This window comes from Gadus macrocephalus, chromosome 9 (assembly GCF_031168955.1).
Source record: "Gadus macrocephalus chromosome 9, ASM3116895v1".
Lineage (NCBI taxonomy): Eukaryota > Metazoa > Chordata > Actinopteri > Gadiformes > Gadidae > Gadus > Gadus macrocephalus.
In genome coordinates, this window is record NC_082390.1 from 10,441,330 (window position 1) to 10,468,168 (window position 26,839).

Genomic DNA, 26,839 nt, shown 5'->3' on the forward strand with positions numbered 1-26,839 from the left:
TGTGGCCCCAGCCTCTCTGCTCCAGGAGCCTTCAGAAGAACAACATTCTCTCATCAAAGTCCAGACACAGACAACACTTCGCTTTTCACAATTTATTAACAAAATGGTAAAATAAATAAATACAAATTGATCAAATGCTCCTAATATTAAGGTCTTCCCATGTCCCTACAGTATTCCTAAACACTCCCCAGAGGTAATGTCCACCAGACCAGTCACAATGTCAGGCCAACAGAAGACACAAACGAACACATTCCTTTCAAAAGATCATGAAAAAAATACAAACAATTATACAAATATTCATACTGTGTAATTAACAATTTACACATTAGTCAGCACACCACGGTGAACTTCTCTTTATTCGTTTCGCTACAATGCATCTCACCCACCCGAAGATGGAAAAAAAGGATCTGTTTTTGCCCCCCCGACCCCAAGAGGAACCGGAGACGAGAGGAGCCAAGCGACGAGGAGCAGAGAACTGGGGGAGCGGGTTCTAAAGGTTCAGGGGCCGGTTCTAAGGCTGGGGAGGGGACTCAAGTCAGGTGTGAGTCTGTAGTGATGAAGAGTCGAGTTCTAAGGGTTAAGATGGTTCTAAGGCTGAGGAGAGTTCCAAGGATGAGGATTGTTCTAAGGGTTAGGAGGGTCTGAGGGTAAGGAGGAGGGTCTAAGGGTAGGGCAGAGGGTCTAAGGGTAGGGCAGAGGGTCTAAGGGGAAGGAGGAGGGTCTAAGGGGAAGGAGGAGGGTCTAAGGGGAAGGAGGAGGGTCTAAGGGGAAGGAGGAGGGGCTAAGGGTAAAGAGGAGGGGCTAAGGGTAAAGAGGAGGGATATGTCATGTTTAACAATACTAGAAGGCCACAATCATGACTTGGATTATTTCAACTAATAAATGGTGACTTTACAAGATGCTCCAGGAACACGGAATGGGCTCAGGAAGTGGTGTTGAACAATGTCTGTATGCATAAAGATTTGAACTCCCTCTATTCCACGAGCAGTGAGCGCTAGGACCAGGGCTAGCTGCTCTGCGGCGGCTGATATGTAGCGCATACATAGAGGCCTCAACAACCCTGCAGAACTCTTTGGATATATCAGATTCACATCTTGTCTCACTTGTTTCTAGAACTACTTCTGATCTCACTGTGGAATATAGCATTAGCGAAGCCAATGAGTGAAGCTAGGTCCATTCAGACTGGGTGGAATGTAGCGACACTGCTGCGTTAGGGAAGTTAAATTGAGACTGTTGTCACACTACGAAGTCCGACCGTTCATCCTCTTGACAACTTTACAAAACTTTAGAAACAAAGATAAAGCATAATGTATTTTCAACCGCTTCGACAAATGTATAAAAACTTGCATAAGAAGGCATGCGTTCAATCGGACTGAGAATACAGCTGACCTGGTTGGGTTCAAACGCCATCTGCTTATTACAAATGGTTGGCTAACCCAGGGGTACGCTAACCCAGGGGTATGCTAACCCAGGGGTACGCTAACCGCAGTGTTGGGGGGGGCTCTCTGGACTCGTATACAGAGGCAGAATAGAGAAGACATATCTATATATATCTATATATAGATATATACACCTATACATACATACACACATGTATATACACAGAGCCGAATCGGAGACTGTAATACTGGGCAAAGGAAAAGTGCTGCAGTCAGTGAGCGACTCAGAGGACTGGTGACGATAACCAATCAGATGGATGTAAGGCAACAACACTGAGCGGTCGGACTGGTCCAGTGGACTGGTGACGGGGAGGAGCCTAGCCAGGGGGCGTGGTCACAGTGTTTTATCTGCCGTGTGAGGAAGGCACTCCGGGTACCTACTGAGGGAGGAGCAGAGGGGGGAATGTGGTCCAATCTGGCAACCTCCACACCCTGAACATTAGATCCATCTGCCATATTTAGGAATTACTCAGACATCCAAACCCAGGCTGGATAAAAGAAACGTAATGGAATGGATAATGTGCTAACTTCCAGGTAGCATTTCATTGGGGAACGTACTCGTCTTTACAGTGCCAGCAGTGGAGCCCAGAGCAGGAGCAGCAGATATCAAGGCCAGGCTAGTCGAACACTGAGCGCTGCGGTGACATGATATGAAGAACGGGGAGCTGATCAAACAGCCGATAAAAAAAATGGAATTTCTTCTATAGAAAATGAACGGAAATTAAACAAAAATAACCTCATCAAAGTCATGTATGTGGGGGGGGGGGGGGGGAATACCTTGAGGGTGGAAAAAAGTAAATTTGTTTTATGAAACTTAATTTCCCAGAGTGCATTGCATCGCAAGGCACCATCAGTAGAGCGGGAGACTAGTCACAAATCCTACAACCAGTATATACTAGTAATACAACCAGTAGACACCAGTGGTACCAGTAGATGTGATCCGCTCTGCTCACTGATTCTGCCTCCATGATGTCAGTGCTTCTTCGACCACACAGATGATCAAGGGGGGGGGTCTAAATCAACCTAATGATCCTCAGACACGTGTTGGGTGGGGGGGGATTCCCTTCTAGAAAAATATTGGCAATGTGTGTGTGTGGCGGCTGGGGTCACATGACAAAGGGAGGGGCTTACGGCAGCTCCTCAATGTACAAAAGGCTCTCAGCACTGGGTGGAATATGCAGCAAGCTTGTGCTTTAATCTCCAGACGATATGATATACCTATAGACATAGTCATCTCCATATCTATAGACATAGATATATCTATGTATGGGGAGTGATCTCTGGGTTCTCAGACAGTAGACTCCTCTTCCCATAATGCACGAGCTCCTCTCAGTCAGCCCGTCAGCCAATCCCTGCTGGATTTAGATGCATTGGATTTTGGCAGTTGAGAATTTAACAAAAAGGTATGCGAGGACAAAGTTCTCCGCTTGTAAAGAGGATTCCTTCGTATTAACCACGCCGGTCCATCAGGCTCCGGAACAAAAGCACTTATTCTGAAAACTAGGAAGACCTGAATACGTTTTCCTTTAAAAAGAAACACAGCCCAGAAATAGTTTTGTGTTGTCATTGCAATATTGCAATTTCACATTTAGTGCTCACAGTTGACACTTGACTCACAAATGAAACTCAATCACTACACTGGACCAACATCACTGAAAACAACTTGTAGGCTAACACTCACATGGACACACACCGTCCTCAGCCACCCGGCCTCTAGGACCCAGTCCTCAGCAACACAGGCTCTAGGGATCAGGACCTAGGCCTCTAGGACCCGGCCTTGGGGCCCGCCTCGAGGGATCAGGACCCAGCCTCTAGGGATCAGGGCAGAGGCCTCTAGGATACCAGGACCTAGTGGCTGATGTGTTGGGTGGTGGGGAGTCGGTCACATTATTCAGGAGACGGTTGGTTGATGCAGGGTGGTTGGGGCAGAACTAATACTGCTGCTTCAGACCACCGGAGCTCCTCTCTGGCTCCAGGTGTCAGGGTCCAGACCAGATACTACCGACCCTGGTTGGACCCCCATTCCATGGAGCCGTGCCCTGCTGGACCCGGTCTGTCAGAGCAGGCACAGACTGGTGTGGTAAGAGAGTCCATCTCCTCCTCTAATTGGCATGACGACCTCGTCTACCTTCCCAGAGCCCTTTCGTGGGGCTGTATATCTACCATTGACACAGTCTGACAATACGATGCAAACAAACAACATTTATACAGATTGGCAACTTCAGGGCACCCTAAGGTGCAAGCAGAAAGTCTTCTTTTATATATGTCGGGGAACCCGTTACTTCTTAGTGTCCAGAGTACAGAGTGGGTCCAGGAGGGGGGGGCGGCGCGACGCTGAGGTTTTGCTGTTGTTGCCGTCGGTCGCCTCTACCTCTGGCGGCGCCTCTGAGGCCCCGCAGGCCCCCGAGGTGCCCTCCGCCCTGGGGGCCGCGCCGGCCCCGTGAGCGGCGGACTCGGCCGTACCGTTGGTGGTGGCAGCCGCCTCCGAGCCGCCCGGCCCCGCCTTGGTCTCTACAGCGGGCCCCCCGGGCCCCTGGGGGTCGTCCTCCTCAGGGCGCGCCCCGCTGGTCTCTGCGTGTATCTGAGGGATGGGGTCCCGGACCTCTTCCTGCTCCGCTGGTCGGGCCACAGCAGAGGGCCGCGGGGCTGCGACCGCAGCCTCCCCCGACTCCACCGCCACCGCCGGGGGCTCTGCGGGGGGGACACCGGCCTCTGTTTCTACAGGAGGTTGGACCTCCGTGGCGGGGACCTGCGTGGCGGGGACCTCCGCGACGGGGACAAGCCTTGTAGTGACCTCTGCCACAAAGACCTGCGCGGTGGGGACCTGCGCGGTGGGGACCTGCGCGGTGGGGATGGCCTGCTTGACGGGGGCGACCTGCGCGACGGGGACGACCTGCGCGACGGGGACCTGCGAGTTGGGGAACTGCGCTGTTGGGACTAGCACAGTGAGGACCTGCGCGGTAGGGACCTGCGTGGTAGGGACCTGCGCGGTAGGCAGCTGCGTGGTAGGGACCTGCGCGGTAGGCAGCTGCGCGGTAGGCAGCTGCACGCTGGGCAGCTGCGCGCTGGACACCTGCACGGTGGGCAGCGCGCTGGACACCTGCACGGTGGGCAGCACGCTGGACACCTGCACGGTGGGCACCAGCGCGGTGGGCACCAGCGCGGTGGGCACCAGCGCACTGGGCACCAGCACGGTGGGCACCAGCGCACTGGACACCAGCACGGTGGGCACCAGCGCGGTGGGCACCAGCGCGGTGGGGACCTGCGCGGTGGGCACCAGCGCGGTGGGGACCTGCGCGGTGGGCACCAGCGCGGTGGGCACCAGCGCGGTGGGGACCTGCGCGGTGGGGACCTGCGCGGTGGGGACCTGCGCGGTGGGGACCTGCGCGGTGGGGACCTGCATTGCGGGGACCTGCATTGCGGGGACCTGCACCGTGGGGACAATGGGCTCCGTCTCCAGAAGAGCCTTGTTGTAGTTGAAGGCCTGGATGAGACGGACCAGATGTTTGACCTTCTCCAGGGCCTGGCTCATCTCCTTCTGACGGGCCAGCATGTTGTTTTTGTTTTCCATGTATTTCTAATGACAGAAGGAAAGAAACTTTGATTAAATTCAATAAAACAATGACTGTGGTTAACTGTTAGTTACAAGGTGACTACTAGTTTAAGGTACTACGACTAGTGTCTGTAGCATACGACATACAGTAAGTGCTAGCATAATGTAGGTTGCTGCGTTAGTTACAGGGTGACTACTAGTTAAGTTGGTTACTGTTATGGAGTTGTTGAGCTGTTTGACTCGCTGCTCCAGTTGTTCTCGCTCCATCTTTAGCTCAGAACTCCACTTCATCAGCTTCTGTTTCTCTTCCTCTTTAGCTGCAACACATCATCGTAACCATGACAACCACATCATGTGACCATGACAACCACATCATCGTAACCATGACAACTACGTCATTACAACATAGTAACCAGGACAACCACGTCACCTCATTAGTTAGTGACAACATATTACCGGGACTACGACAACGTAATCTTGGGTTGCGATAACTATGACAACCGCTGCAGCGAAACACACATTACGGTAACTATGACAACCAAATCCTCTTGAGCTCCTGTGTAGCACACATTCCTGTAACTATGACAACCACACCATCTGGAGCTGCGGTGCAGCGGGGGATAGGTCACCTTCTTTGTAGGCGATGTAGGAGTGAACGATGGCCAGGGTGCCAGGCCATGGGATGGCCTCTTCTTTCTTTAAGATCTGCAAGGGAAGGTTTTTGTCGTCATGGTGACTGTGAGAGGGAGGTCACCACCCAGAAGAGACAGCAGGAAGGACAGGAAAATGGACTGGATGGATTATGGGATGTCTTATATTTAACAGAATGACATGTGAACATCGAGTGAACCTTACAAAGCAATGAACAGTCCTACAGTGAGCTGCCCTGTTCTCAGCCAGAGGGGCGCTAGGAGCTGCGGCCCGCTGCAGTTACCTGATCTTGACATTTGGGACAGATCCACATGCCTTTAGGAATGGTTTTCAGCGGGGGGTCCAGGCAGTCCAGGTGGTAAACACGCGAACACGTGTCGCACATGAGCAACTGCCCACTGCGCCTGCACACAGTGCAGAAGTCCTCATGGACGTCTCCCTGTGGAACAATCGCACCCATCAGTTCCCCTCGCTACGACAGAGGGGTCGTAACCGCCGGCGCTGTGGGCGAAGTTACCGACGCTGTGGGCGGAGCCGCCGACGCTGTGGGCAGAGCCCCTCACACTGGGCAGGACCAGCAGGTACTCTGGGCGGAGCCACCCGACACCGTGGGCGGTGCCACCCGACACCATGGGCGGGGCAAAGCTACACTGTGGGCGGAGCCACGCTACACTGTGGGCGGAGCCACCCTACACTGGGTTTGGTGATCCAACAATGTGGGAGGAGCCATACCACAGTGAGCGTGCCAGTCCCCGTCTTTGGACACAGCCACACGACATAGTGGGCGAGGAAAATGAGGCTCTATGCTGGCCTAGCTTTCAGGTTAATTTGGTTACACATTGAGACACTAACGGACCTGGGACACATTCTGACTGTTCACTTTGTAAGGTGGAACCAAACTGTAAATCAACTGATGAGAGATGGCTGCTGATGGAGACGACAGATCGAATGGATGTGGTGCGTGGGGAAACTGGGGTGCAGAGGGGTTACCGGCCAATAGGCTCCGTGTGCTAAATGATAGACAGGGTTACCGGCCAATAGGCTCCATGTTCTAAATGATAGACAGGGTTACCGGCCAATAGGTTCCATGTTCTAAATGATAGACAGGGTTACTGGCCAATAGGCTCCGTGTTCTAAATGATAGACAGGGTTACTGGCCAATAGGGCTCTGTGTGCTAAATGATACAGGGTTATTGGCCAATAGGAAGTATGATGGGTTTGAAACCCTCTGATTGGTTAAGATTAGGAGGGGAAAGGGAATCTGTGGCCCGGACTGAGGCCGTCTCCCCCCCAGCGGTTACTTACATCCCCGGAGGCGGGGCTAGGCAGGGGGAGGGTGTGGGCTGGGGGGGCGGGGGAGGGCTGGTCGGGGGCCGTGATGGAGGGGGGAGTCGGGGTGAGGCTGCACAGCTCCGGCACGTTGGTGTGTTTGGGTGGGCGACCTGGGTGAGATGAGACGACACAGACGCAAAAACAAAGAACAAAAGAAAGATGGAGTAGGGGTGAAGCGAGACAGCGTCCGGGGGACGTACCTTGGAAAGGGAGTCTTCGTTGGCTAGCAGGAGAGAGGGGAGCGGTATAGAGCCATGTTAGTCACACACACACACACACACACACACACACACCAGCCCTGGTTAGCCACATGGAACAGCTCTGGGTTAGCTACATGGACCAGCTCTGGGTTAGCTACATGGACCAGCTCTGGGTTAGCTACATGGACCAGCTCTGGGTTAGCTACATGGACCAGCTCTGGGTTAGCTACATGGACCAGCTCTGGGTTAGCTACATGGACCAGCTCTGGGTTAGCTACATGGACCAGCTCTGGGTTAGCTACATGGACCAGCTCTGGGTTAGCTACATGGACCAGCTCTGGGTGAGCTACATGGACCAGTTCTGGGTGAGCTACATGGACCAGCTCTGGGAGAGCTACATGGACCAGCTCTGGGTTAGCTACATGGACCAGCTCTGGGTTAGCTACATGGACCAGCTCTGGGTTAGCTACATGGACCAGCTCTGGGTTAGCTACATGGACCAGCTCTGGGTGAGCTACATGGACCAGCTCTGGGTTAGCTACATGGACCAGCTCTGGGTTTGCTACATAGACTAGATCTGGGTTAGCAATAGCATAGCTCTGGGTCATGAACATGGACCAGCTCTGGGTTAGATACATAGACTAGCTATGGGCTAGCTATATAGACACTAGCTATAGGTCAGCTATGGAGACCAGTTCCACACTAGCATTAGACCTGGACAGTCTGGTGGGCGCTCTGAGACACTGGAGCCTTTTGCCTGTGAAATGAGAATCTGGCTCCTAGCAAGCAGCAAAAGAGCATATAGCTTATTGTAAACCGAGCTGAACACGAACACCACTCCACTAGACACACAACTAAGAGCCCCGGAAACACCAATATGATATTCATTGCCAATTACAGATACTCAAATGCTAATATCAGCCTTTTATCCATATTCCTATGCTAATACAGACCAACACCGATACCTCTATGCAATGATAGACGGATATCGAAATATTACAATATTATAGAAAAATACTGATATTCCTACACTACTATTGACCATTACCGAAATTCCTTCGCTACAATTGACCATTACTGATATTCTTACGTCAGGGCGAGGTTCAGAAACATAACTGGACACCAAATGACCCCAGTAGTGGAAGACTGGTGGACTGTACCACATATTTAGGGCTCCACAGTAGCAGTCAAGCTTGTAAGAATAACCCCTAGAGCTCAGTCCCATAGGAAACAACGTTTGATTTAAAGGACAAAGAATCCCGTTCTCAGGGTCGACCCACAAGCCAAGTTGATATTAACAGTGTTTCTAAACAGACTTCTCACAAACATCGGAAAATACTTCCGTTTTAAGTCGTTAGGATTTCTCACATGAATAGTTAAAAAATAGAACAATCATGCACGGAAAAGGTCTGTTTACAGTCGTCATACTTGCCCAATGATCCATCGGTATGTTGCCAAGACTATCTAGAGAAGTATTTCCTACAAGCTTTTAGAAGTAGTTTTAACTTACAATTTGCAGAACTAGGTTAATCTCTTCCAAAATCGAGCACTGCTTATACTGAACAAGTCTAGCACATGGATACAAGTAGTTATAGTTCTATTAGATCTAGTACTTCTGTACTTTTAGTTTCATTAGATCTAGTACTTCTGTACTTTTAGTTTCATTAGATCTAGTACTTCTGTACTTTTAGTTTCATTAGATCTAGTACTTCTGTACTTTTAGTTTCATTAGATCTAGTACTTCTGTACTTTTAGTTTCATTAGATCTAGTACTTCTGTACTTTTAGTTCTAGTCGGTAGTAAGTAACCCAGTACCGACCTCTTTTCCTGGTCCCTTGATGAAGAGGGCTGTTGAGATAGCTCACTGCACTTCTTTTCCTCTGCATGGGAAAAACCACAACAAGATGAACAAAAGCTCACAGTAGAAAGGAGATCACCGCAAGATGAACGTCAAGAGTAGACCGCCCATAGAACCTCTGCATAGCGGACCGACAGAGAACGCAAATCACAACACTGAGGGGAACAATCCCATTTGATTGACAGAAGGGAGTCGAGGTTCAGACCACCATGTTGTGGTCAACACCCTATGAAGCAGTCCTCTTATACTAGCGCAGTGGTTCTCTAACTGTCTCTACTAGTGTACCCCCTCTAGGATATTCTTTCAGCCGAGTACCCCCTTCACAATAAAATGTATATAAATAATGGATGTGCATTCTATTTGCCAGTGGAAACATGACCATTAAAATCTGTGCAAATACTCACAATTCTGTGAGAAACATGGGCCTCTCTTCTTTTTTGAAAGAAGTACCCCTGCAGTACTCTAAAGTACCCTTAGGGGTAGGCTTACCCATATTTGAGAACCACTGTATGAGAACAGCCCTTAAATGACCCCTAAAGATGTAGTGACACCGCCCCTTTAAGACCCCTAAAGACGAAGTGACACCGCCCCTTTATGACCCCTAAAGACGAAGTGACACCGCCCCTTTATGACCCCTAAAGACGAAGTGACACCACCCCTTTAAGACCCATGAAGACGGAGAGTGACACTGCCCCTGACCCCTACAGACGGAGATCCCCAGCCCAGCGGTCGGTTCTGTACCTCGGGTTCGAACACAGCGCCGCTGTACACCGGGTTGGCTGTGGTTCTGCGTTTCCTCTCCTGCCGCCGGCTCTGTATCTCTGAGAGGAAACATGAGTGAGTAGGGGAGGACCAATGCGAAGGCCCTGGGGACCAAGCAGAAGGCGGAGCGGACACCTACCCTCCAGGTGGTCGTAGGTCACCAGCCCCAGAGACACCATGAAGGCCAGTTTCTGAAGGAAACAAAAGGAGATGTAGATTGTAGACAACGTTGTACAGCTCCAGGAGCAGCCGGTCTACAGGTGATCTGTTAGGGTGAGCCCCTCCAGCCAGCCACCTCATAATGTACACTGTTGGTCCTTACTATTCATCCATCCATCCAACTATCTAACTATCCTATCCTGTGTCTTCCACTGCTGCTGAGCTGTAACACAGGGGATGAATAAGGTTTTATCTATATCGATTCAGCTTTCTGAGACGCTGATTCTGATCCGTCTGCAGAACACCACCAAAAGCTGCAGAAGACCTTTCTGGAAGTGGATGTGATGAACAATCCTCCTCAAATAGTCATTCATAAACTAACTAACCGAAGAATGGAGCAGAAAATAACGAGCTGGCCGTCAGTTACAGACGGCAGCAGTAACAGCGTTAGCATTACACGCTTTACCCTGTGAGAGTTCTGCTCAGTCCAGGTGTGGGGACGAGGAAGCTAACAGTGCTAATGTACCTGTGGAGGCTAGGCGCTAACCGTGCTAATGTACCTGTGAAGGCTAGGCGCCAACAGTGCTAAAGTACCTGTGGAAGCCGGGGGCTCATAGTGCTAATGTACCTGTGGAGGCTGGGGGCTCATAGTGCTAAAGTACCTGTGGAAGCTGGGAGCTCATAGTGCTAATGTACCTGTGGAGGCTAGGCGCTAACAGTGCTAATGTACCTGTGGAGGCTAGGCACTAACAGTGCTAATGTACCTGTGGAGGCTAGGCGCTAACAGTGCTAATGTACCTGTGGAGGCTAGGCGCTAACAGTGCTAATGTACCTGTGGAGGCTAGGCGCTAACAGTGCTAATGTACCTGTGGAGGCTGGGGGCTAACAGTGCTAATGTACCTCTGGAGGCTGGGGGCTAACAGTGCTAATGTACCTGTGGAGGCTGGGGGCTAACAGTGCTAATGTACCTGTGGAGGCTGGGGGCTAACAGTGCTAATGTACCTGTGGAGGCTAGGCGCTAACAGTGCTAATGTACCTGTGGAGGCTGGGGGCTAACAGTGCTAATGTACCTGTGGAGGCTGGGGGCTAACAATGCTAATGTACCTGTGGATTATCCTCCCTCTTTTGTCGGGGAGGCGGGGTTAAAGAGGGGGTGGAGACTACAGTCTTGAGCTCTCGTCCTCCCACCAACTTCACCATCTGAAGAGAGAAGGAGAGCGGGTGGGAGGGAAGGAGGGAGGGAGGGAGGGAGGGAGGGGGTGTAAATACGAGAGCCCAGACCAACAGCATCATGCTTTGTGTCCTCAGTCCTCTTCCCTACCTTGGCCGCGTCCAGGCTGCTGATTGGTTGCGTGGAGCTGGGAGGGGGCGGCGCCGGACTCCCGATTGGCTGTGTGGTGCCGTGGGGGGCGGTGTTTAGCCGGGCGCTGGTGGTGATGACGATGCCCGTCAGGGTGGTGGGTGGGGTCTGGCCATTGAGGATGCGCAGCTGGTGGATGGGGGTGACGGAGGAGGGCCCGATCTTGGCGGCCACCATCACAGGCCTCTGGTGCAGCGCGGGCGCCGCCATCATGGGGGGCGGGGCTGGGGCGATGGCCACGTTGGTGACCGGGACGGACTTGGGGCGGACCTGAACCGGACCACACACAGGGGTCAGAGACTGCACTGGTCCTGCTGGGCTCGGTCTATATACAGGCCACTGGGAACACTGAGATAGGTCTATATACACAGGTCACTGGTAACACTGGGCTGGCTCAATATACAGGTCACTGGGCTGGTCCAACTGGGCTGGGTCAATATACAGGTCCCTGGTAACACTTGGCTAGTCTCACTTGGCTAGGTCTATGTACACAGGTCACTGGTCCCACTGGGCTAGTTTCATCTAGCACTGGCTTCGCCCAGTGGTAACTGGACTGAGATTAGCCTTGCTACTTGGCTGGCAATACCAGTATGGGCGGATATAGCAGTTCATCTCAATGATTAAACATGTCAGACTATCGGTGAATACAAGACGGATTATTATTGAATATGAAAACTTCAAGAGGCTTCAAGCAGCAACATAAAACAACAGTTAAGCTGCAGGCAACACACACACACACACGCACACGCACACGCAGTCAACAATGGGAGTGAGGAGTAGGAGCAGGGGGTGAGGGGTAGGGGAGGAGGAGCAGGGGGTGAGGGGTAGGGGAGGAGGAGCAGGGGGTGAGGGGTAGGGGAGGAGGAGCAGGGGGTGAGGGGTAGGGGAGGAGGAGCAGGGGGTGAGGGGTAGGGGAGGAGGAGCAGGGGGTGAGGGGTAGGGGAGGAGGAGCAGGGGGTGAGGGGTAGGGGTGAGTGGTAGGCAGGGAATAGAAGAATTAAAAACAATAGCAGCAACAAAGGAAGCACACTCAGTGTCTGAGTGCCAGGGTGCAGCCAGCGGTGTTCACTGCCCTCTGCTCGAGAACGCCTGCCTCACAGTGGGGGGCGGGGCACAGAGACTGGTGAGACTGGGTGGGTTTGGGGGCGGGTCTTACAGTGACGCACCTGTGGCTGTAAAGAGGGCCGAGGCGTCAGTCTAGGAGGAGGGACAAACTGAGGAACTTTGATTGGCTGGGCTGAGGAGTTGGCGGTAGCCTGCACCTAAGACAAACCACAGCAGCACATGTGGACGGCTGGCAGCACTGCAGTTACGTCACATGTGTACGGCTGGCAGCACTGCGAGTTACGTCACACATGTGGGCTATGAGACGGCTCCACACAGGATGAGCAGAAATACAGGATGTTAATGGTGATCTCTGGTATGGTCACAGTAACACCCCTACTGTGGGTGTATCGGTACACAAATACCCAAGAACCATACCAGGCCTCTTCTGACTGGGTTCTACAGAACTACGGTATTAGGGTTCGGCTTTAGAGACATTGAAGTGCCCTTGAGTCGTAAACAGTTGGGAACCGTCAACCTAGATGGGATCATGTGTTCGCACCTCGCGACGTTTACCTCGGTAAGATGGTCACCAATCACAGCCAATACACAAGGACTTCATAGTACAGTTGGCCAACCAATCAACTAACTAACCTGCCATAGTAGGGTTAGCTTCCCAATCAACTAACTAACCTACCATAGTAGGGTGAGCTAACCAATCAACTAACTAACCTAACATAGTAGGTTTAGCTAACCAATCAAATAATTAACCTGCCATAGTAGGGTTATCAGGGATACAGTAAAGGCTGATCTTAACAAATTCGCTAACTATATTAAAGTAGGCAGTAGAGGAGGTTCTAAACTAACCAACTAACTATATTAAAGTAGGCAGTAGAGGAGGTTCTGAACTAACCAACTAACTATATTAAAGTAGGCAGTAGAGGAGGTTCTGAACTAGCCAACTAACTATATTAAAGTAGGCAGTAGAGGAGGTTCTGAACTAACCAAATTAAAGTACGCAGTAGAGGTTCTGAACTAACCAACTAACTATATTAAAGTAGGCAGTAGAGGAGGTTCTGAACTAGCCAACTAACTATATTAATGTAGGCAGTAGAGGAGGTTCTGAGCTAACAAAATGACTATATTACAGTTGGCAGTTCTGAACTAATCAACTAACTATATTAAAGTAGGCAGTAGAGGGGGTTCTGAGCTAACCAACCAACTATATTACTGTTGAAAGTAGGGGAGGTTCTGAACTAACCAACCAACTATATTACTGTTGAAATTAGAGGAGGTTCTGAACTAGCCAACCAACTATATTACTGTTGAAAGTAGAGGAGGTTCAGAACTAGCTGACTATAGTAGTTAGTAGCAGGCCCACAGAACCCAGAAGGTATCCGGACCTTCCCTTTCTCTTAAGAGTTGTCCCCCATTAAGTTAACAGAGTTAGGGCTAGGGTAGGCCACGACGAGGCAGTAAGGGTCAAACCCCCGCTGCAGTCTGAAGGTAGAGCGGCGATAGGGGAAAGAACCAAACACACAGGAGGCTGCAGCAGGGCGCAGTAAAACGCTTCACAACAGATCATCATCTGTTTATTTTATTTATTTTTCCACAATGTCTTGTTTTTTAAAAAATGTATGATGACTATATGCTCTGTAAGGTGACCTTGGGTGTCTTGAAAGGCGCCTCTAAATGAATTGTATTATTATTATTATTATTATCTGTAGGTTAGCCGCGGCATAGGCTGTTATATCAAGCCAACTAGCCAGAGAGATAATTAGCTCAATAAGTATCTGGCCACCTAGATAACCAGCTAGCTAACTTACTGACTAACTAGCTAGGTAATTAAAGTAAGGTGCAAACGACAGGACAGGCTGTTCGTAACCTACCAACTAGCCAACCCTAAGAACATTCCTTCAGGAGGACTTACCACGAGGCGCACCGGCTCAGAGATCTGATTGGTCGGTTTGCCGGTGACCTGGAGGTTTATTGGGGCATTCATGGAGTCCGATTTGCTGATGGCTGTGGTTACCATAGCAACGGCAGGGGTACGTTGTGGCAGGACTGCGGCCGGTAGGGTGGGTGTGGCTGCAGCTTTAAGGACCAGAGGTATCGTCTTCGTGAGGACCGGGGTGACGGTCAGAGTCTTTAGAGAAACACACACACAGTTAGTGTTTAACTGAGGACCAGGGGGACGGTCAGAGTCTGTAGAGAAACACACACACTGTTAGAGTCTATCTGAGGACCAGGGTGACGGTCAGAGTCTTTAGAGAAACACACACACAGTTAGTGTCTATCTGAGGACCAGGGTGACAGTCAGAGTCTGTAGAGAAACACACAGTTAGTGGCTTAGTGTGGACCGGGGTGACAAGAGTCTAAAGAAATACACACACAGTTAATGCCTTAGTGAGGACCGGGTTGATGGGTAGTCTGTAGATAACAACACACAGTTAATGTTTTAGTGAGGACCAGGGTGACAGGAGTCTAAAGAAACAAACACACAGTTAATGTCTTAGTGAGGACCAGGGTGACAGGAGTCAAACACAGTTAATGTCTTAGTGAGGACCGGGTTGATTGTCAGAGTTTGCAGAAAAACACACACACAGTTAGTGTCTTAGTGAGGACCGGGGTACCAAGAGTCTGTAAAGAAACACACACAGTTAGTGTCTTAGTGAGGACTGGGGTTACAAGAGTCTGTACAGAAACACACAGTTAGTGTCTTAGTGGGGAACAGGGTGATGGTCAGAGTCTGTAAAGAAACACACAGTTAATGTCTTAGTGAGGACTGGGGTGAGAGTCAAAGTCTGTAAAGAAACACACAGTTAGTGTCTTACTGAGGACCAGGGTGACAGTCAGAGTCTGTTGAAAAACACACACAGTTAGTGTCTTACTGGAGACCGGGGTGATGGCACATTAGGGATGTTACGTTGCGTGTGTGTATATGTGTGAATGTGTACACGAGTGTGGATGAGTGTATGTAAAGAGTGGATGCATATGAGTGGTTGTGTGAACAGAGTGTGTGCATGAGTGTGTAAGGCCAGACTACGGAGTGCGTATGAGTGAAGTGAGTACAGAGTGTGTGTGTGTGTATGAGTGTGTGAAAACAGAGTGTGTGTGTGCGTTTGTGCATGCATGAGTGTGTGTGCGCAGAGTGTGTTGACAGTGTGTGAATACTGAGTGTGTGTGTGTGTGTACTGCGTGTGTGAATGTACAGTGTGTGTGCGGGTGTGTGTGTGTGTGTGTCTCTCTAAGTGGGTGACCTGCTGCAGTTGTCCAGTGGGCAGGCCAGGCTGAACGGGGGGACTCACTAGAAGGCCAGCCTGTTTGTTGTCACCCCCCATTGGCTGGCTTCCCAGCTTGTGGTCGCCCCCTCCTGGTGGGCCGTGGACTGGCAGCTTGCTCTCCGGGTCCTGCTTCACCAGAATCTCCTTCCTCAGCTGCTCCACCACCTTTTTCTGCAGAAGACAACAGAAGCCAGAGTTTGGGTTACTGCATGTCCCCCGTGCTGCGTGGTGCATCCCACCCCACCTAAGAGGTGGCTACTCAGCCATTAGGCGTTGAAAGGGATAAAACCCAGTGGATGATGAGGTTCTGTTGCTGGTCCTGTGCTGGTCTACAGACCAGGGACGCTGGTCATGTGCTGTTCTACAGACCAGGGACGCTGGTCCTCTGCTGGTCTAAAGACCAGGGAGGCTGGTCTCACCTGTTTTTCACTGAGCGCTGTGATTTTGGCTTGGAGTTCATGGAGCTGTTTCTTCAGATCAGCATTCTGAAAGTAAACCACAAGGTGAAAGCAAGGTCAACGCAAGGATATTCCAAGGTCATTTTTCCCACCAAGCTCCCCAAATATAAACATTGCTAGTATGAAAGTAACTAACCAATATAGAGTACTATGAAGCCAAGCAAAAACAAGACAGACGGACAGAAAGGCAGAGCCTCCACAAGAATACAACGGTATTCAACAGGATGTGTGCATTTCAGACAAACACGAATGCCAAGTGGCCCTCATGGTTGCACATTAATTAAAAAACCTTTGGGATGGGTTAGGATTAACTAATAAAGTGAGGTCATATAACAGATGGAGAGCAAGCACAAAGCGAGACGTGAGAAGAGGGGCAGCGGATCACCTACCTCTGTGTCCTGCTTCATCTGAGCCACCAGTTTCTGAGGAGGGAACGGAAATGTTTAGTATGTGGCGCCCCCCAGTGGACAAAGCAGGCAATGCCACAGGCCCACTGGACCTGTAGCAGCATAAACAACCTTGTCTCCTTATATTAATACACTTCCAACGCCGTTCATATGATCAGTGAAGCCTATTGTCTTTTACAGCAACAAGGAAATAAAACAATAATTATTTCAGGAGCACAAATATTACTGATCAATTACATTCAGGGCGTTTAGCAGATGCTTTTATCCAAAGCGACTTACAATAAGTTCATTTGTCAGAAGAAAGAAACAATATACCGCTGTTGGTACAGTAAGGATGTTCATAGAAGCAAGTGCCAAGCACTAACAATCACTAGGTTAACCTTTTCCCCATACACGCAGATATTGCTAGGATACGATGCTACACTACAAGTACTGTTTTTAAGTGCAAGGACGTACGATTTACAATAAGTGCGTAAGAGGGGTGTCGGCGTGTATAATAGTGAAGATGGTGCTGAGGGGGAAGAGAGGACATTTCAGCGTCTGAGTGCTGGGAGCATTGCAGAGAGACAAGTTGCAGCTTGTAGCTGAATTCTTTCAGAAGAGCGCTACACACACTCTGGTGCAGCTCGAGCATGAAAGCATCTCTCAGCCTCTTGTCTAATTAAAAGCTAATGAATAGTTTGTTAAAAGTTACAGTAAAAAGATAAGTGTAGTGCTTTGGAAACATTTCCCAAAGTGATGACACTGAAGACCTCCGTGCCCTGGCTTCCTAACATGGTCAACAGCTCCCCCTGGGGTTCAGAAGATTGGCAAACACGTCAACATGTATTAATCGAGCAGGGACTGGAACCCGTTCTGGAGTTCCCAGATGGTAGTGGTAACACCATATTCACGGATATATGTACTGTTATGGCAACTAGGTTAGTTAGGAGTAGGGTTGGGTATCGTTTGGGTTGTATCCGATACCGGTGCCTACTCTGTACTTTTCAAACGGTTCCGGTGCTAAAACGGTTCTCGAACCGGTACTTAAAAAAACGAAACCGCACACACTTGCATACATGCACGACTTGTTATGGGTTTCACATTAAGCAGAAAGTCAGCGGACACTGAGTTGAATGGCAACGGTGTTTGCTAGCCTACTTGATATGCAAGATTTACGGTTGGCATTAAATTACTCGACTTACCCGAAGAGGCTGCTGAAGTGTTGGGAACGTTACTTTAAAAAAGTAATTAGTTAGTTACTCACTACTTGTTCCAAAAAGTAACTGAGTTAGTAACTGAATTACTCTATAATAAAAGTAATTAGTTACCAGGGAAAGTAACTATTTGCGTTACTTAAAAAAAAAACTTGGCCTGTTAAATGGTTGAACTTAGGGCTGGGCTAAAAACACTGGCTCAGATTGGCTGCCATGAAACATGACTCTGCCTTAACCAATCATAATCGCTTATCTCGTTGTTAATCCTACCGGTCTCCTCACTAGCAGTTTGTGTTAGGAGCCAGGGGTGCGTTCGGATTACGCAGTTTATTCAATCAATTCATAGTAACGCACTGCATTTTTCGTACAGTAACGGTAACGGCGTTGTAACGTCGGAAATAGTAATTAATAAGATAAGCGTTACGTAACGCCGTTCTCTTAAACGGCGTTATTACCAACACTGGCTGTGACTGATAAATATCTTTTTAAAAAATAATTACAAATAATATAAATTACTCGCTGAAAGCAGGCAGGCACGCATCATGGCGCAACATTACTGCCAAAGTCATATTAAGTAATATAACTCAGGTGCGCAAGGCAGCCGCAGGAGACGCCAACATTGTTTTCAACCGCTCGGTACCGCGGTTTTTGATTTGTTTATTTGGTTTTGAAAAGAAAGTTTTGGATAAATGCATCGGCTTTGAGTTTGTTTGTTTGCTACTTTAAAATTACATTCACTCGCCACACACACACACACACACACACACACACACACACACACACACACACACACACACACACACACACACACACACACACACACACACACACACACACGATCTTCAATCAAAACAACATCAAGTAAGCGATGCCACAGCGCGTTGACAAGTCCGTCCTGCGTCTCGAGGCGCCCATAGGCTTTATGGTTTATATATTTAAAACCCGTGACACACTCTTTTACCAGTTGGCCTGAAATACCACGCCTCGCAGTCATGGACCTATCAAGAAAGTCGTAGTCGTACCATGCATGTTTAGCGCAACATTGAAAAGGGTCCCGTCTGAAACAGTGTCACGCATCGCTGCGTTCCGAACGTTGTGTAATCAAATTCACCGGTATGGCGGTATATATAAAAAAATCAGATCCTAACGAAAATACACACCGTTATTCAGTGTGAACCGGTATAGCGCCCAGCACTAACGCAACGCAAGTTGACGCCGCAACACCATGGGGGCGGGGCAGGGGGCGTTAAAAAGCGGCAGGCACCGTATGAGGCACCGAAATGTGCGTTCTTATTCGATCTCATTACAACCGTTTACGTCGGAACCGGTTCCCTACTGGAACCGAGTTTCGGTGCTCAACCCTAGTTAGGAGCTAATCTCAAAGATAGAGTTACTGCTATGTGTGTCTTGTTAGTCAGACTTGGTTACCCAATGCTTTCAGCTTATTGACCGATACATACATCTCTTTAGGGTTAGAGACGTTTTCTACTTTACCCCAGTGCAGTGGCCACTCTACCCTACCCCAGGGCAGTAGCCAGTCTACCCTACCCCAGGGCAGTAGCCAGTCTACCCTACCCCAGGGCTGTAGCCAGTCTACCCTACCCCAGGGCAGTAGCCAGTCTACCCTACCCCAGGGCAGTAGCCAGTCTACCCTACCCCAGGGCTGTAGCCAGTCTACCCTACCCCAGGGCTGTAGCCAGTCTACCCTACCCCAGGGCTGTAGCCAGTCTACCCTACCCCAGGGCAGTAGCCAGTCTACCCTACCCCAGGGCAGTAGCCAGTCTACCCTACCCCAGGGCAGTAGCCAGTCTACCCTACCCCAGGGCAGTAGCCAGTCTACCCTACCCCAGGGCTGTAGCCAGTCTACCCTACCCCAGGGCAGTAGCCAGTCTACCCTACCCCAGGGCTGTAGCCAGTCTACCGTACCCCAGTATGCAAGAAATACCCATAAATAATAAATCGCACATAAAACTGACCTTAGATTGGAACTCATTTAGCACACTGTTTATTATGGTTTCATTCTATGATTATTATTACTTTCCACTAATTCCCCATTTCCAGGGTCAGTTAGAACCAGTATTTTGGACATCTCATATGCGTTAGCCCCACCACCGCTCATAAACTGCAGCGTGTCCCTGCTGTAGAGCTGGAGGGACACACTTCAACAGAAAGTAGAAGGTTCTGTCCATTGAACTGTTGTAATGTTACGTATCCAGTTGAATTGCATTCTAGTTAGGCTATGGTTTAGGGCGGGGTATTTTGTAATGAGCTCATGGTGTGAGATATTGACAGAGCACCGGCTCTGTAGAGAGGAGTGTTTCTGCCTGTCTCCTGGGCAGGTCAACACTGCTAGGTAATGATGAACAATGTACATTCCAATCCAAAACTGAAAAAAAAATAACAAAGTAGTGCATGCTTTATTCAGAATAGGAAAATCCAGGCTGGCACCTCTGAAACAAAAGACGACACTCAGAATGGAGCTTACAGCTGCAGTCGTAGCGGTCAAGAGGTGACACTGAGGAGAACCACACTTTGACAGGATAGATCCATCTTCTGGAGCCAAAAATCAACAGTGCTGAGGTCCATCAACTCCCAAACCACACGCTTCCAACATTTGGAGCAAACCGGACCTCTTTAGTAAAGAGACCACTGATGAATAACAATGGAGATCTGTTAGCCCAAGAAAATACCAAGCAAATGAAGCCGCGAGAAGTCGTAGGGCGGACAGCTTCTAAAGCTGGAGGAGAGGAAATTTTCTGGAAGCCAGACAGAATAGCCAAAACTCCCTTGGAATCTGCAATCTGCTAATGATCCAGAAATCCAACAAGACATCCCATTGAACATCAGTGAAACCCCACACACAAGATCCACCATTCCTCCTCATGGTGGAGGCTGCAGGCTTCAACTACAGACAACACTCTGAGGAAGGACCTTCAGACCTGCGAATGAAAGGTTGAGAAGGCCATTCAAGTCTTTAAAGCCACACTACGCGACCATGTCCTGAACACCTGGTCAAAGTCCTTTCATATTCAAGTTAGACCCATCAGTGCTAGAGCGAGTTGGAGCAGCGACGCCTGAAGAGGCCAAACAGGGACAACTCAACCTTCACGTATCCACACTATTGTTACAATATATCCAGGAACTAAGCTTGTGAAAATAGTTATCATACCCATAAATAACTATTCCAGACCCAATTCCGTTGTCCTTGTGTACCACTGCATCAACCACAAGACACCTCAGGGGACATATTATACCACCAGGTTTGACTGTGATTAGCCATTACAAGCCGTTTTGAAAATGTGCAGCTTCTGACATCACAGGTGGGCGTGTCCACCTAGATGTGTGCTGGATAGATCAGTCTACCAGCCTACCCAGTGGACTGTACCAAACGTTGCTTATCTATCCGTCATACATCTAGGTGGACACACCCACCTGTGATGTCAGAAGCTGCACATTTTCAAAGCGGCTTGTAATGGCTAATCACACTCACACCTGGTAGTATAATAAGTCCCCTTTAACCAATTAACTTGCACATAACACAGCACGTATCTTTTTACTTTCACTAAGTTATATCAAAATAATAGTTATATTTCATAACTTGGCCACCATGTATGCAACCATTAACTGTCAAATTTGACAAAGTTTGGAAACTATTAAAAGCTAAACACATATTTAGCTTTTAATAAATAAATTCAATTGTTTGGGTCGGATCAGTACCTTGCATCGGCACCTGGCATTCTTATGTGGCCGCAGTGAAACCAAAAGAGATTTAAAACTTGGACTAGTGACCAGAGGATTAAGACTTGACTTGGACCAGTGACCAGAGGATTAAGACATGACTTAGACTAGTGACCAGAGGATTAAAACATGACTTCGACTAGTGACCAGAGGATTAAGGCTCGACTTTGACTAATGACCAGAGGATTAAGACATGACCTGGACCAGTGACCAGAGTCTGTAGACCTGGACTAGTGACCAGAGGATTAAGAATTGACTTAGACCAGTGACCAGAGTCTTTAGTCTTGACTTGGACTGTCTGGTTGTCCTCGAGATGCACTTGATGGAGTTCTGAAATTTGCAACTGCATTTGTGGATTTATATCGATGTGATGGCAACATAGTGACAATCAGTGCTCCGACTGCATCCATGGTGGTAAAATACTCCATAGCCCTCAGAGTATGGCTCCCTGATATGGAACTGATTCTTCATCTCAGTGATGTTTACTTGCACTGCGGTATGTTGTTATAGAGTGCGTTTGCCAACACAATGGTGTGCAGTTTCGTCAATAGTTTAGTTTTGGACACCAACTTTCACAGAAGAGTGATGGCCTACTTTTAGTTATCGACCAGGGAAACAACCTCGAAAACTAACGTCTCCACAAACTATTGCTGCATGAGGAGCATGACGGTCAGGATACCAGTGCCCCTCGTGAGATCACAGCCTACCTGATGGACCTGGATCTCCACCTTCAGAGCCTCCTGTAAGATCTGGAGCTCCATCATGGGTCCACTCAGTCTCACAGCTGGGTCAGGGCAAAGTTCAGCCTACACACACACACACACACACACACACACACACACACACACACACACACACACACACACACACACACACACACACACACACACACACACACACACACACACACACACACACACACACACACACACACACACACACACACACACACACGCACGCTTAGGGATGCTTTACTTTTAAAAGTGCAGAATACATTCTAAACAATATTCGAGGGATGACAGCAGGGTACTTCTACGAAGTGGTCATGATTGGGGTTATCCTCCCAGCTTCGCTGTATCTCAGCCTTTGTTCTAATGGATAAAGTCCAGCCCACAAGGGCAGAGTAAGGTATCAGGAGCTGTGGTTCATCTGGGAATTAATCGGGAAAAGGGAGAAGGTCCTCGTCTTCCCTGGTGTTTCTACATGACCCTACTGCTGGGACCTCCTCTTCCTCAGAAGAGGATAGAAGGTTTAGCAGGGAGCCAACCCATACTGGATTCTAGAAGGCCGATATTAGGACATCAGCTGTCATTTGAATGACATATTGTGGTGCCCTGGAGTGGAGCAGCCCCTTGATTGGCCACAGTAGAGGATGTATTTGTATACAATTACGTTTGTAAATCGACACCATTTCTAAATTCTTCATATCGCAAACATATACGTCGATACCGATATATCTGTGATTGGCCGATATCTGCCAATAAAATCAGCCAACCGATATATGGGTCGGGCTCTAATCTACTATAGTTGGAATTATTTTTGTATTTTGCAATCCCATTACACTTTGATTGAAAATCTTACCTTACCACCCGCTCCTGTTGGAAGACCATCCAATTGAAGCATCAAAGAAGCGCTGAGGAGAGGAGACGAGATATTAGGAGAGATGTTAGGAGACGAGAGGATGGAGCTGAACCAGAGGTGGTGTGGCGCTGGACTCACCACGTGTTCAGGGGAAGGGCTCTCCTCTCTCAGAGAGGAACTCCTCTGGCTATTAGCACCACTTACCAGTTTGCTTTCAACTGGGTGCCACTGCAGCACTGCTGGCCTGTTGGAAACAACAGAAACATCCTCTCTTTAGATCACTAGTGGAGACCAGAGGACTGTTTCTTGGTAATTTAAATATAATAATATAATGTTCGGTGCCTTAAACAACAATTTCTCTTGGTATATAATTATTTAAAAACATAAACATTTGATTGTATAAATCAAAACATTGTACTTGGCCTGGTGTATACGGAATACAATTCAGTTAACGTCCTACAGTTCATCTTAGTATAATACATATTTTTTCGTTGTAACATAATCTCATGTATTAGAATTATAATATGGAGCAAGGAGTATAACAGCAACTCAGCCTGCTTGAAAACTCCTAGTTTCCAAGCAACACACACACCAAGGAGTAACACACGAACACCAAGGAGTAACACACACACGAACACCAAGGAGTAACACACACACGAACACCAAGGAGTAACACACGCACACACCAAGGAGTAACACACACGAACACCAAGGAGTAACACACACATACACACCAAGGAGTAACACACACATACACACCAAGGAGTAACACACACATACACACCAAGGAGCAACAAACACACACACAACCACCGAGTAACACACACACAACCACCGAGTAACACACACACACACACACACCAAGGAGCAACACACACACACACACCAAGTAGCAACAAACACACACACCAAGGAGCAACAACATACACACCAAGTAGCACTAGAAACACAACACACGGAGCGAAGAACAGCAGAAGGCAACGGAAACTCGAGGCTCCATCTAACAGGTGATTAAAGTGATGAGTCTCTCACTACCAGCCTCACAACAGAGCCGCGGTGGCTCGCAGGTTCTACAGCGGGACTGTTTACACTAGAAATTAGGACCAGGTCCCTGTGTGTGTCTCCTCGGTCCCATTCCGCCATAAGAGGACCTGTTAATGGACCCCAAGTTATCTCAATAACTTAAAAAAAAGACACAGACGGAGACACGGATCGGAGCAAAATGGAGGTTTTTGGAGAAAACCAGTCCGAAAGTGATACTGATGTGAAGGACCGACCTGGAGATGTTTTATAACCTCCATTACATCTCACTATGGCCCTCAGCTCAACAACTGAACACTTACTGGGGGTTTAACACCGTGAGACCCTGCTGTCAGGATTACTGGACATTTCACACCTCCTTAAAATGCATTTTGGTGTTTTAAACTGCGGGTTTATCCTTCCTCCACAAAGCTGCACCTCCGGATCCTCCCGGAGGAGAACAAGTGCCGCTACGCTAGCAAGTAGCTAGCTAGCCTCGCCGGCTATCAGTAGCGGAGTAGCCAGAGGAGTGGAAGTGAATGGGTATATTAGCCGAAATAGCTACTGCTATGAGCCACAACGATAACCCATCCGTTATCATAACTTATGCTCCGGAACTCAACAACCGTGGACTTGAAAATTAACACAAACATTAAAACAATGTCCCGTCGACGAGTGTTAACGTCTAAACGAGGGGTTTGTGGGGCTGGGGTGACAGTTGGAGTGGCGGCGGTAGAAGTTGAGCGTCGGCCGCTCCGCGCTACGGCGGCGCTCCGCCAATAGGAGGGCGCCTCAACTCTCTCCATGTCCTCACACGCAGCACCGCACACACACACACACACGTTCACACACACACGCACGCACGCACACACGTACACACATTCACTCACACACACACTCACACCGTTCAGACAGAGTGGGGCGAAAAGAGCGAAAATGAAAGTTATGCGATAAAAAGAAAAGCAGCCCAGCGTGCACTACTTCCTCTCCTCTGGACTCACAGAGCAGCGGCGGTCCTCTTCTCCTCCTCTCACAATTAATTAAATAATTATTAAAAACAACCCAATAACCACTCCGCCGCGTCCGCAGCGTGGCCTTAGCGCCGACAGAGGCTCCCCGGGTCTCTGGGGGAGAGAGGAGAGCAGATCCGGACGGGTTTCGAACTAGTTTAAATAGAACGGGTCCAAAAAAGAGGAGAAACTGAGGTACAAAACAAGAACTCTTCTTCAGTCTCATTCACCACGGCCTGAGCACTCACAGCGATCACTGCGCCGGAGAGGAGGGAGAAGAAGAGGGGGGGTGCACAAACTAGTTCAAACGCGGAGCTAGTGAACACTTTCCAGTGCGAAACTGTTTCGATTTGTTGATTTATCTACGGTTAAAGTCATTCAATAGAGCGGATCGAGCGATGCACGTGAAAAGAAAATGTGTTGGAAAAGAGAACTATTTTTTTTATCGATGTGGCGAATTTATTTCACTTTGCCTAAGGAACAGCGGTGATGCGGCTCCATTGCCTAGGGAGAAAGGCCCGGATGTGAACTCGGTGAAACTCACTTTTATACCTTTTTATACTTCATATCGCACTTGTTTTGCCTTTCTCTCTTATTTACATTTGTATTTTTATCTTATATTTAAAGGTGTATGTTTTCCAATTTGACGTCGCTATATTTCCTTTGTCTGATTTTTAAACTGCGTTGGAAATGTACGCCTACTACATGTTTATGTTGTGGGCCAATAAAGCTCTTTCGATTTGAAGAGAGGAAGAGGGGCCCTCACTAAGATCAACACTCATCCACACGGGATGCTTTATTCAGGAGGAAAGATATCGTGTGTCTGCTCTCAAGATAGATAGTAGTAAACAAAAAATAAAAGAACAAAAAAGTAGACGAAATATAATTAGAATAATCGAAATATTAATATAGAGATGCAAATCAAATATCAAAAGATGGGAACGAAGCCATGAAATAACTGCACAACAATGTTGGTTGTGTTGATCAAGTGGAAATGTAGGCTACCATCAGCCATAAGCCCCATTAACCCAATCATCACGATCAGGAGATGGGTAAAGTGGAAATGAAGGTGTAATATTATGCGTTTTTTTTATACTAAAACCTCTTCACTGTAGGCCTACATATCTATATCTAAAATCTATTTACAACTCTTTTTCCTAAAACGTCTTCACTGATTCATAACTATATAATACATCTTTAATAAGACATAACTATATACTAACACATATTGACTCATACACAACTATGGTAAAACATATTGGACATACAAGTATCTCAAATATTGTTGTTAATACAGCCATTTGAAGATGTATTGATAAGCATGCACTGAAAGTTTAGAATATCTAGGTTGAACAATGTATTACTCACCGGTAACACTCAGACTCACCACCAGGGGGCTAACATTCAGACTCACCACCAACGGGCTACCGCTTAGATCACCACCACTCAGACACCAGGTAACACTCACCACCAGGTAACACTCAGACTAACCACCAGATACAACTCAGACTCACCATCAGATAACACTCAGACTCACCAGATAACACTCAGACTCACCATCAGATAACACTCAGACTCACCATCAGATAACACTCAGACTCAACACCAGGTAACACTCAGACTCACCACCAGGTAACACTGAGACTCACCAGCAGATAACACTCAGACTTACCCCCAGGTAACACTCAAGACTCACCACTAGAGGCCTCAACCAGGTAACACTCAGACTCACCACCAGAGGTCAGTTTCGGCGCGCAGGCGACACTTTGGTGGCATAACGACTACTG

At 48.5% G+C, this 26,839-nt stretch overlaps 1 protein-coding gene across 1 annotated transcript; it reads right to left on the bottom strand.

The window, feature by feature from the left end:
- Positions 1 to 77: 77 nt before the first annotated feature.
- On the bottom strand, positions 78 to 25,133 carry phf21ab (PHD finger protein 21Ab). The gene is given in 20 exon segments (XM_060060680.1): positions 78 to 5,016; positions 5,206 to 5,309; positions 5,622 to 5,697; positions 5,927 to 6,082; positions 6,949 to 7,094; positions 7,097 to 7,198; positions 8,995 to 9,055; positions 9,775 to 9,854; positions 9,935 to 9,986; positions 11,059 to 11,154; positions 11,276 to 11,584; positions 12,481 to 12,576; positions 14,289 to 14,504; positions 15,619 to 15,813; positions 16,062 to 16,127; positions 16,490 to 16,522; positions 22,149 to 22,247; positions 23,023 to 23,036; positions 23,227 to 23,266; positions 25,044 to 25,133. Coding segments are annotated over 17 exon segments (3,144 nt in total). The 5' UTR covers positions 22,206 to 22,247; positions 23,023 to 23,036; positions 23,227 to 23,266; positions 25,044 to 25,133; the 3' UTR covers positions 78 to 3,717.
- Positions 25,134 to 26,839: the final 1,706 nt, after the last annotated feature.